This window comes from Triticum aestivum, chromosome 5D (assembly GCF_018294505.1).
Source record: "Triticum aestivum cultivar Chinese Spring chromosome 5D, IWGSC CS RefSeq v2.1, whole genome shotgun sequence".
NCBI lineage: Eukaryota > Viridiplantae > Streptophyta > Magnoliopsida > Poales > Poaceae > Triticum > Triticum aestivum.
The window spans coordinates 374,360,449-374,372,679 of NC_057808.1; the positions used below are offsets into that span (position 1 = coordinate 374,360,449).

Genomic DNA, 12,231 nt, shown 5'->3' on the forward strand with positions numbered 1-12,231 from the left:
TGATTGTTCGTCGTTGATCCACAAGTTCATCTTGGTTCGTTTCCTTTGCCATTCACGGCCTCTAGAACGCACATATATGTACGAACAAGTCCAACAGAAGTCATTCCTATGTAGGATGGCAATTCCTTTGTCATCCTAGGGACAATTCAAAAACGAATCCAGAAGCGGCCAAACAAGCTAAAGAGCAAAAGCAAGGGAAAACATAAGTAAAGCAGATGCAAGCAATAGCAGCGAATATAGAAATATAATAACTAACACATATTGTAGAACCAACAATAACGAACTGTTCCACGAGTACCACAAACAGCTAACCGCGCTTAATGTTTGGCCAGCCAAAAGACAAAACCGATACAGCTAAAACGTGCCAAAACCATCCAACGTCGACACTAAGATAAAAACAACTAGGCGGTGCAGGGCATGGACATCTGACGACGACAGCCGACAGGCAGCCTTGGCGCTTAGTCGACCTCCTCCATCTTGCTCTCGCCGGCGTCGTCCTCCAGGGGCGGCATGTCGGTGTCGTTCTCTGGCGCCTCGTCATCCTCATCAATGCTCAGGCCAAGCTTGAGCATGCGGTGGATCCTGGTGCCGAAGGTGTTGGGGTCCTCCAGGCTGAAGCCGGAGGTGAGCAGGGAGGTCTCGAAGAGCAGCATCACGAGGTCCTTGACAGACTTGTCGTTCTTGTCGGCATCGGCACGCTTACGGAGCTCGTCCATGATGGCGTTCTCAGGGTTGATCTCCATGGTCTTCTTGCTCGACATGTAGCCAGCCATGCTCGAGTCCCTTAAGGCCTGGGCCTTCATGATCCTCTCCATGTTGGCGGTCCACCCATATTCGCCAGTCACCAGACAGCAAGGGGAGTCCACCACACGGTCAGAGACGATAACCTTCTCAACCTTGTCGCCCAGCACCTCCTTGATGACCTTGCACAGCCCCTCAAACTTCTCCTTGAGCTCCTCCTGCTTCTTCTTCTCGTCCTCGCTCTCATCAAGCTTCAGACCCTCCTTGGTGGCAGAGACAAGCTTCTTGCCCTCAAACTCCTTGAGCTGACCAATGGCATACTCATCAATGGCGTCAACCATGTAGATGACCTCATAGCCCTTCTTCTTCAGCTTCTCAAGGAAGGGAGAGTTCTCCACAGCCTTCTTGCTCTCACCAGTGATGTAGTAGATCTCGTTCTGTCCCTCCTTCATCCTGGTCACATAGTCCTTGAGGCTCGTCAGCTCATCACCACTCTTGGTGGAGTGGTACCTCAGAAGCTCAGCAATCTTGGTCCTGTTCTGGGAGTCCTCGTGGATGCCAAGCTTGAGGTTCTTGGAGAAGGCCTCGTAGAACTTGTTGTAGTCCTCCTTGTTCTCAGCAATCTCAAAGAAGAGCTCAATGCACTTCTTGACAAGGTTCTTCCTGATGACCTTGAGGATCTTGTTCTGTTGGAGAGTCTCACGGGAGATGTTCAGGGGAAGGTCCTCTGAATCAACAATGCCCTTGACAAAGCTCAGGTACTCAGGGATCAACTCCTCACAGTTATCCATGATGAAGACACGGCGCACGTACAGCTTGATGTTGTTGGCCTTCTTCTTGTTGTCGAAGAGGTCGAAGGGGGCCCTCTTGGGCACAAACAGGACAGCCTTGAACTCAAGCTGACCCTCAACAGAGAAGTGCTTGACAGCCAAATGCTCCTCCCAGTCATTGGTCAAGCTCTTGTAGAAAGCAGCGTACTCTTCCTTGTTGATCTCCTCTGGCTTCCTCATCCAGATCGGCTTCTGCTTGTTGACCAAGTTCCACTCGTGAGAGACTTCCTTGATCTTCTTTTTCTTCTTTTCCTTCTCTTCCTTCTCCTCATCAACATCCTCAACCTTGCCCTCCTCAGTATCCTTCTTCTCCTCCTCATCTTCATCATCAGAAATTTCCTTCTCGGTGGTCTTCTCAGTCCACAGGGAGATGGGGTAGCTGATAAACTCAGAGTGCTTCTTAACTAGATCCTTGATGCGGCGCTCCTCAAGGTATTCCATCTGAAAGCAAATTGTAACAAATCAGGCAATGAACAGAAAGCATGTGCAAACAAATACTGTACACAAAAAAGATATAAAGAACAGCCAAACATACATCAATACAGAATCAAAAATAAACTAGTAGAAATTCCATGCAGATATGTAATTCCATAATACAGTATTGCAATTCAAACTGACATAATGTTTTATTGCAGTAATTAAAAGAAGGTCAAATCAATAAGTACGAGTCAATCCATGCATTGCTTACATATGAGAGCATTAGAATGCAGACAACATAAGCTCATCATCAATTTAATGATTTCACAGTCAAATTTAAAGTAATAATACTACCAATCATGGTTAAAATGTTGGAAAGTCAATCATATTTATACAGGCTACATATCAACCAGCACAGATCTTAATCGAGCTCAGTCCAGGCATGATAAAATTACTGGTATCAAATTAACACAGAACTATCCCAATTCTAACAGCAAGCTGGTTAAGCAGTGCAGCCTCCCAGATAAGCATACACAACTAATCACATTACCATCAAATTTCCGCATAGTAGAGGCAACAGAGTTTTCTCATGCAGTGCAGAACTATTGGACACAAAAACATACAGTTTAGATCAAGATAAGCCTATCTACCAGACCGTTGTAAGAACAAATCACATCAACACATGGTCAGTAAGCCAATCATCACAGTTTAAAAGGCTTGGACTACATAGACAAGTAGATCACAGAACCGACAGGATTAAGCTTATGCAGTGCAGACATAGATGCCACAAAATCATACAGTTCAGATCGGGAACAAGTCAAACAAGCAACCTACTAATACAGCTACACTAACCACAGAACCTACATCAAGACATGAAGAGTAAATCAATCACAGCATAGGAGGCTTGGACTGCATACCTGGTCGTCCTTGAGGTAGAGGACCATCTTGGTACCCCTGCCGAGCTGCTCCCCAGACGTATCACGAGTGACGGTGAAGGAGCCACCGGCCTGGGACTCCCACACGTACTGCTCGTCGTCGTTGTGCTTGGTGGTGACGACAACCCTCTCGGCGACGAGGTAGGCGGAGTAGAAACCGACACCGAACTGCCCAATCATGGACACGTCGGCGCCGGCGGCGAGGGCCTCCATGAACTCCTTGGTCCCCGACCTGGCGATGGTCCCGAGGTTGTTGACGAGGTCGGACTTGGTCATCCCAATGCCGCTGTCAACGATCGTGAGCGTGTTGGTCGCCTTGTCGGGGATGATGTGGATGAAGAGCTCGGGCTGCGCGTCTAGCTTGCTCTTGTCCGTGAGGCTCTCGAACCTGATCTTGTCCAAGGCCTGCCAAAATCACACCAGTAAACACACCACGTCAGCCCAGGGACACAGATCTGAAACGCATCTCGCACGCCACGAATCAGACCGCGGGTCAACGGATCTGGCTCGACGGAATCTAAACCCTAGCGTAGGCCGCAAATCGACCATGCGCTCGGACGGATTCGTACTCGCGGATCACGGGGTAAAAATAGAGGGATGAGAAGGGGATCCGGGGGGCGCTTACATCGGAGGAGTTGGAGATGAGCTCGCGGAGGAAGATCTCCTTGTTGGAGTAGAAGGTGTTGATGATGAGCGAGAGGAGCTGGTTGATCTCGGCCTGGAAGGCGAAGGTCTCGGTCTCCGTCGCCATGGCTGTGCGCGTCCCTGAGCTGCTCGAGGCGGGGCGGGGAGCGGAGGAGAAGCGTGCGGGAGGCGGCTAGGGTTAGGAAGGGTTTTGAGAGGACGAGAGGCCGTGGGGGTGGGAGCCTATTTATGTGTGGTCTCGCGGTTCTCGAAGGTTCTACATGGGCCTGGAAGCCGGGCGAGGCCGGCGCGCGCACGTTGACGAGTCGCTGCCGGTGGTTGCTCGTGGGCTTCGCGGTTAGGGTTGCGGTGAGTTTTTGGAATGGTCGTCGGCCTTTTGGTCCTTCGTGGCCCACCGGGACCGGGGTTTTCCATTTTAGCCTGTCGATGACAGAGACCCGTTTGGTATCTTTGGACTTGGTTTTGGAAGGAAAGACGAGAGTTTAGGTGGATTCCAAACCAGTTGATTATAGGTGTCTTCTGCAGAGGAAAGGAATTACAATTCCTTATTACAAATCCATGTGGTTCTCCTCAGGTGCGAGCAAATACTCCTAGCTTATAGGTTACTCAGTTTTAAACAACCGGTAAAAGTGTTGTTGTTTTTTATGAATTGTTATTAAAAATGGAAAAACAAATTTAAAATTGTTTTTAAGTCGAACATGTTGAAACCCTCTTACATATACGATTTATACAATATAGAACACTACTCGTGCGCTTGTGCTAAACCCTTTGTTGTCGAGAGAGCTATGTTGCACTCAAAAATACTCTTATGGTCCCGAGCTCATTTGATCTCGGGACGAACAGTAAAATCCAAGAATAATGAAAATAAATTCAAAATCTCTAAAATTGCGACAAATGTTGTCAATGCTTGCAAAGTTTCATTGTGAATTGACATTTGTGGTCGTGGCAAATAAACAAAATCTTCGCTCCAAAATACTTTTGAAAAATAACATTTTTGGAGCACCGATTGTTTGCCACGACTTCTACAAATGGCATTTCACTATGAAACTTGGTAAGCATAGACAACATTTGTCAATCTTTGCCACACAAAAAAACAGAACTTTTTAAAAAATAATTATTTTTGAATTTACTGTTCACCCGAGCTCATATGAGCTCGAGCTAAGAAACTCCATGTCATGTTGCACCCTTCTTTTTCTTTAAGATTTGCATGGGAACCCGCTACTATACAAATAGAAACCCAAAAACTCGTACATGATAACCAGGGCTGGCCCTGGGGAGGGGCAGGGGCGTCCGCCCCAGGCCCCCAAAATCTAGGCGGGGCTCGTTCGCAGGTAGGCCATGGCCTAGGGACGCAACAGGTAAATCTCATATCATTAATGTTCAAATTCAGCTGGCAGCCCCGCAAGCGGATACTCAAAAAAACTGACAGCCCCGCACGCAACAGCCGACGAGTATTCCTCTTTTTCCTTGAGACCGCAAGTACTGAACATCAATCACGCCAAGATATCAGGCCTTGCCCAGCGGCATGACCATCATTGACAGATAGTAGCGCACGATGCCCACGCCTCGTTTTTTCCGTCATACACACCAGCCGCCAACACCCAATTCCAGTCCCCAACACGGCAAGACCATGGCCTTCGATGCCTCAATGGCAGCGATGGAGGAGCACGCCTGTAGATTCATGGCCTTCGATGCCGCAACGGCGGCGATGGAGGAGCACGCCTGGTAAGTAACAACGTGCTCTTTTTATCAACGCAACCTTTTTGATTGAATCCTTTGGGATTACATGTATTTTGAGATTTCTACACTTGCCCCAGCTGGAGAAATTGTAGTCTTCGTAATCAGGAGGATTCTTCACTTAGCATTACAAAATCAACAGGTATTATAGTTTGACTCTGAAATATAAATTCTGGGCACTTTTGACTCTAGTAGCAACTCAAGTGTTGGAAATATAACCTAGAGGCTAGAGGCAATAATAAATTGGTTATTATCATATTTCCCGTCCATGAATTTTTTTATTATTAATGCTAGAATTGTATTGACCGAAAATTTAAATACATGTGTGAATACATAAACTACACCATGTCCCTAGTAAGTCTCTACTAGACTAGCTCATTGATAAAAAATGGTTAAGGTCTCCTAACCATGGACGTGAGTTGTCATTTGATAACGGGATCACATCATTAGGAGAATGATGTGATGGACAAGACCCAACCGTAAGCTTAACATATGATCGTATCACTTTAATTTTTGCTTCAGCTTTCTTCATGTCAAGTATCTACTCCTAAGACCATGAGATCATGCAACTCTCAGATACTGGAGGAATGCCTTGTGTGCAATCAAACGTCACTTCGTAATTGGGTGATCATAAAGGTGCTCTACATGTATCTCTGAAGGTGTCTGTTGGGTTGGCATTGATCGAGACTGGGATTTGTCACTCTGTATGATAGACAGATATCTCTGGGCCCTCTTGGTAATACAACATCATTAAGAGTTTGCAAGTAATGTGGCTAATGAGTTAGTCACGGGGTCTTGCATTACGGAACGAGTAAAGAGACTTGTCGGCAACGAGATTGAACTAGGTATGGAGATACCGATTACCGAATCTCGGGCAAGTAACATATCGCCAAACAAAGGGAATTGCATACGGGATTAACCGAATCCTCAACATCGTAGTTCAACCGATAAAAGATCTTCGTGGAATATGTAGGAACCAATATGGGCATCCAGATCCCGCTATTGGTTATTGACCGGAGAGGTGTCTCGGTCATGTCTACATGATGCTCGAACCCGCAGGGTCCGCATGCTTAATGTTCGGTGACGCTAGAGTAGTATTGGGATATGTACGTTTGTGACCAAATGTTGTTCGGAGTCCCGGATGAGGTCCCGGACGTCACGAGGAGCTCCAGAATGGTCAGGCGGTAAATATTTATAGATAGGAAGTCCTATTTTGGTCGCTAGAAAAGTTTCGAGCATTATCAGTATTGTACCGGGAGTGCTGAAAGGGGTCCGGGGGTCCACCGGGGGGATTCCACCTGTCTCGGGGGCCCACATGGGCTGTAGGGGGTGTGCCTTGGCCTATATGGGCCAGGTGCACCAGCCCCAAGAGGCCCATGCACCGAGAGGGGAGGAGGAAGAGTCCTAAAGGGGAAGGCACCCCTAGGTGCCTAGTGGAGGGAGGAAACTTCCCTAGGCCATCGCCCCCTCCTTGGAGGAGGGTCTAGGGCTGCACCCCAGCCCTCCCCCTTGCCTCCTATATATAATGGGGGAGAGGGAGGGGTTGAACACACCAGTTCCCACGCCCTGGCGGCAGCCCTACCTCTCCCATAACAACGTTTTCTCCTCAGATTGGTTCCGACAGCGTTTGGCGAAGCCCTGCTGGCACTGCACCACCACCATCTCCACCACGCCATCGTGCTGGTTGAGATCCCATCTACTTCTCCTTACTTGCTGGATCAAGGAGGAGGAGACGTCACCGAGCCGCACATGTGCTGAACGTGGAGGTGTCGTCCGTTCGGCGCTAGATCAGATTGGATCGCGATCGGATCGCGAAGAGTACGACTACATCAACCGCGTTATACGCTTCCGCTTTCGGTCTACAAGGGTATGTAGACACACTCCCCTCTTGTTGCTATGCATATCCTAGATTAGATCTTGGGTGTTCGTAGGAATTTTTTTGATTTTCATGCTTCGTTCCCCATCAGTGGCATCATGAGCTAGGTCTATGTGTAGATGTATATGCACGAGTATAGCACAAAGAAGTTGTGAGCGTTGATGTTCAGATTGCATACTGATACGTCCATTTTGCATCATGTTTACCTACTGTTATTTATGATGTTTCTATGCATAATAATGCTTTTTGGAGTAATTCTAATGCCTTTTCTCTCATAATATGCAAGGTACACACAAAGAGGGAGAATTTCGGCAGTTGGAAATCTGGACCTGGAAAAGCTACATCAGGCCACCTATTCTGCACAACTCCAAATGAGCTGAAACTTCACGGGGAATTTTTATGGAATAAATAAGAAATATTGGAGCAAATAACTACCGAAGGGGGGCCACCTGGTGAGCACAAGACACCAGGGCGCGCCTGACACCCCAGGCGCGCCCTGGTGGGTTGTGCTCAGCCCAGCCCACCTTTGGTGCCCATCTTCTGGTATATAAGTCATTTTGACCTAGAAAAAATAAGGGGAGGACTTTCGGGACGGAGCACCGCCGTCTCGAGGCGGAACTTGGGCAGGAGCACTTTTGCCCTCCGACGGAGCGATTCCGCCGGGGGAACTTCCCTCCCGAAAGGGAAATCATCGTCGTCATCATCACCAACAACTCTCCCATCTTAAGGAGGGAAATCTCCATCAACATCTTCAACATCACCATCTCCTCTCAAACCTTAGTTCATCTCTTGTATTCAATCTTCGTACCGGAACTATAGATTGGTGCTTGTGGGTGACTAGTAGTGTTGATTACATCTTGTAGTTGATTACTATATGGTTTATTTGGTGGAAGATTATATGTTCAGATCCAATATGCTATTTAATACCCCCTCTGATCTTGAGCATGTTTATCACTTGTGAGTAGTTACTTTTGTTCTTAAGGACACAGAAGAAATCTTGTTGCAAGTAATCATGTGAACTTGATATGTGTTCGATATTTTGATAGTATGTATGTTATGATTCCCTTAGTGGTGTCATGTGAACGTCGACTACATGACACTTCACCATATTTGTGTTGGGGAACGCGGTACTTCAAAAAATTTACCTACGACCACGCAAGATCTATCTAGGAGATGCATAGCAACGAGCGGGGAGACGCTACTAGGAAAATGCTTATACACAGTAGCTTAGTAGTAGTGCTGTAAAATAGTAACCGCTGTTGTTAATTAGCAGTAGCGCTTTTCCTAGAAAGCGCTACTAGTATCCCCATAGTAGTAGCGCTGGGAAACAAAAACACGCTACTACTATGAGGGACCAGACGAGGCCACCGACGGTAGGTGGAGTTGTAGCGCTGTAGAGAATCCAGGGCTACTACTAAAAGTTTAGTAGTAGCGTTTTTTTACTGCACCGCTACTGCTAATGGGTCCCACATAGTAGTAGCGCTTTTCCTCGAAAGCGCTACTACTAGGTCCCTTAGCAGCAGCGCGTTTTGCTAGGCAGCGCTACTAGTAGTTGCGGCTGGTGCCACCTTTCCCACCCCCTCCCCCTCCTCTCTCCCCCACTTTGCCCTCTCTCCCCCTCCTTTCCCCTCTCCCCTCTTCACTCTCCACTCTCCACCATTGTTGCTCTTCTTCTCTCTTCCTCCTACCTCTCTTCTCTCCTCATTAATGGCACCCTCCTCCATAAATGGCCTCTATCTTTCTCCTACACCTCTCTTCTCTCCCCCATTAATGCCCCCATCCACCATAACCCCTCTCCATCAGTTAGCTAGCTAGATTCACCTCTCCTCCCCAACAACTAGATCTAGCTAGCTATTTAGCCAACCACACGTGCTCTGTCGATTGTTCTCTCTCATCATCTAATTAACCGCGTGCTCTCGGTCTCTCTCGGGAGATATATGTAGGTGAGTAAAAAGTTGTTCATTTCAAGAATGGGAATATGTGTGTGAATGAGAATATGTATGTTTGGGATTTGTGCTAGTGACATGCTCTCGAGTTGCTTATGTTTTGCCGAAATGTCGATTTATTTCTGTTTCGGTGAATTTCGAGCAAACTCATATGTCCTATTTTTAGGCAAGGTCATGCCAAGATTATATATATGACTTTGAAGCATGCATTATTTATTTCATAACCCTTTTGCTTGTTATACCGTGCATTCGGTCATGAAGGTGAGTGGATGGAAGGTGGAGCGGTACATGCAATCCGCGGTGATGGACATGTATGCAAATAACCGGACTAGGATTAGATGTCCATGTGCAAGATGCAAGGAAGGAGTCCTTTTGGACCCTTTTGATCATGGCACTTTTGAAGGCGCACCTGCTGATGAATGATTTCATGGATGGCTATACTCAGTGGATAAGTGAAGAAGAAGATGATGATGAGGACATCCACATGGCAGGGAATAACGACATGGGCTAGACGAAGAGATGACCGATCGACAAGAAGATGATGGCGCCGGACATGTCGGCGGGGAAGAGTCCAGAAATGACAACGGCGACGGAGAAGATTCCGGACACAGCGAAGAAGAGTCCGGACATGGCAGAGAAGAGGCGGCGGTCACGCCGCAGGCTTCGACGCTACTAAGTGCAGTCGTGAAGGACCCTCATGTTCGATACCTCCTTCGCAAGAGTACGACTAGCGAGAGAGCTGCTTCTAGAGAGGAGGCCAAGATGGCGCAACTTGAAGTAGACTCGAGGACTCCATTGTATGACGGTTGCGATCCCGAGGTGACCCGCTTGAGTTTCACGCTTGAACTTCTAAAGACGAAGGCCAAAAACAAATGGACAGACAAAAGCCTCGATGAGCATTTGAAGTTTCTACATAATAAAGTTCTTCCCACGGGGAACCTGTGTCCTACTAGTGTCGAGGAGGCCAAGAAAATCGTTTGCCCTTTTGATTTGCCGCACATTAGGTACCACGCATGCATCAACGATTGCATCATTTATCGGGGGGAGCACGCGGAAAAACCAGTTGTCCAGTGTGCAATGCTTCTCGATACAAGAAGGCAGGAAAGAAAGCTCCTCAGAAAGTTGTATGGTACTTTCCGATCACTCCCCGTCTGCAGCGGTATTTCGTAGATCCTAAGGAAGCAAAGCTCATGCGCTGGCACGCGGAGAGGAAGAAGCCCGACGATGGAGATGATCCGAGGCTGAGACACCTCGTAGATGGTAGCCAGTGGAGAGCATTCAACGCCGTATATGGATTTGCTGCAGAAGATCCAAGGAACATCGTGCTTGGTGCGAGTACCGATGGCATGAATCCGTTTGGAAACCAGAACACCAACCACAGCACATGGCCCGTGTTTGTATGGATGTACAACCTCCCCCCATGGAAGTGCATGAAGACAAAGTACATACACATGAGCATGCTGATTCAAGGGCCGAAACAACCGGGAAATAGTATTAACCTGTATATGGGGCTTCTGCAAGAGGAGCTAGACACGTTATGGAAAACACCGGCATGGGCATGGGACGCCAGCAAAGGAGAATATTTCCATATGAGAGCCGCGCTGATGACGACGGTGCACGACTATCTCGGTTACGGGTACACCTCAGGCCAGGTGTGCCACGGATACTGCGGATGCACGAGGTGCATGGATGATACAACGTCTCAGCAGCTTACCTCAACGAAAGATGGCGGGTCTGGAAAATCGTGTACATGGGGCATCGTAGATGGCTCGAGAAGGATGACCCGTGGAGAAAGCGTGGAGATCTATTCAATGGGTTGGCTGAGCTTCGAGGACCTCCACGTAAGAGGAGCGGCACCGAAATCGACGAGCTGTTGAGAAACTGGGAACAATGCCCCGCGCCGGGAAAGATCAAAAAGGCGCCGGAGCCGCTGCTGAAGGTATGGAAAACGAGGTCTGTTTTCTGGGACTTGGAGTACTGGCCCAATCATGACACACCTCATTGCCTTGATCCAATGCATATCACGAAGAATGTCCTCGAGAGCTTGCTTGGCACACTGATGAACATGCCGGAGAAGACCAAGGATGGGCCGAAGGCAAGGAAAGACTTGGAAGATTTGAAGATCAGGAAAGATCTCCACCGTAAAAAGTTGATGGAGGAGACAGAGACGGAGACGGAGGAGGGGGAAAGGGGCAGAAAAGTCAACAAGAAGGAGGAGAATTATTGCCCCCCTTCTTGCTTCACCTTAAGTGCGAAGGAGATCGATCAATTCATCAAGTGCCTTATGGGAATCAAAGTCAGTTCCGGTTACTGTGGGAAGATAAGCAGATTTCTAGACCCCAAGAAGAAAAGGTTCAGCGGGATGAAGTCTCATGACTGTCACGTGATGATGACGCAGATACTCCCGGTTGCCATTAGAGGGATAATGGAGAAGCACGTCCGTGACACGCTTACTGGTCTCTGCAACTTCTTCGACGTTATATCTCGAAAGTCCATAAGTGTGAAGCAGCTCCGAAGGCTACAGGAAGAGATCGTTGTCATACTATGTGAGCTTGAGATGTACTTCCCGCCCGCGTTCTTTGACGTCATGGTGCATCTGTGTGTCCACATCGTGGACGACATCATCGACCTCAGGAAGACACTCCTTCATAGCATGATGCAGTTAGAGAGGATGAATGGGGTCATCAAAGGATTCGTTCGTAACATGTCCCGTCCGAAGGGAGCATCGTCCAGGGGTATCTGACACATGAGTGCGTCTCCTTTTGCGAGAATTATATAAGCGTCGGAGACCCTGTTGTTGGTTTGCCCGTCAAGAAGCACGATGGGAAGCTCGAAGGAGATGGTCACAACAACGGCCGGAGGGAATTGCACGTGGACTACTCGGATCAACGGAACGACTTTGACAGGGTTAACTTAGTAGTGCTACAACACCTAGATGTGGTAGATGATTATGTGGCATGGCACAAAGAAACCATCGCAAAGAAGTACCGTGATAAGGGGATGCTCAAGGCGGACGGTGAAGTTACTGTAGAGCACAACGCCACTTTCTTGCGCTGGTTTAAACAGCAAGTTCTTGAAAATCCCCCGAAAGAGGGAAGTTCGGA

At 48.0% G+C, this 12,231-nt stretch overlaps 1 protein-coding gene across 1 annotated transcript; it reads right to left on the minus strand.

Moving 5' to 3' along the window:
- Window positions 1-225: 225 nt before the first annotated feature.
- LOC123121884 (heat shock protein 81-3) lies at window positions 226-3,797 on the minus strand. The gene is made up of 3 exons (XM_044541979.1): window positions 3,549-3,797; window positions 2,906-3,328; window positions 226-2,012 (listed from the first exon to the last, which is right to left on the minus strand). Exons 1-3 carry the CDS (start codon window positions 3,672-3,674, stop codon window positions 459-461), a joined length of 2,103 nt encoding a protein of 700 aa, XP_044397914.1. The 5' UTR covers window positions 3,675-3,797; the 3' UTR covers window positions 226-458.
- Between the last annotated feature and the right edge of the window lie 8,434 nt (window positions 3,798-12,231).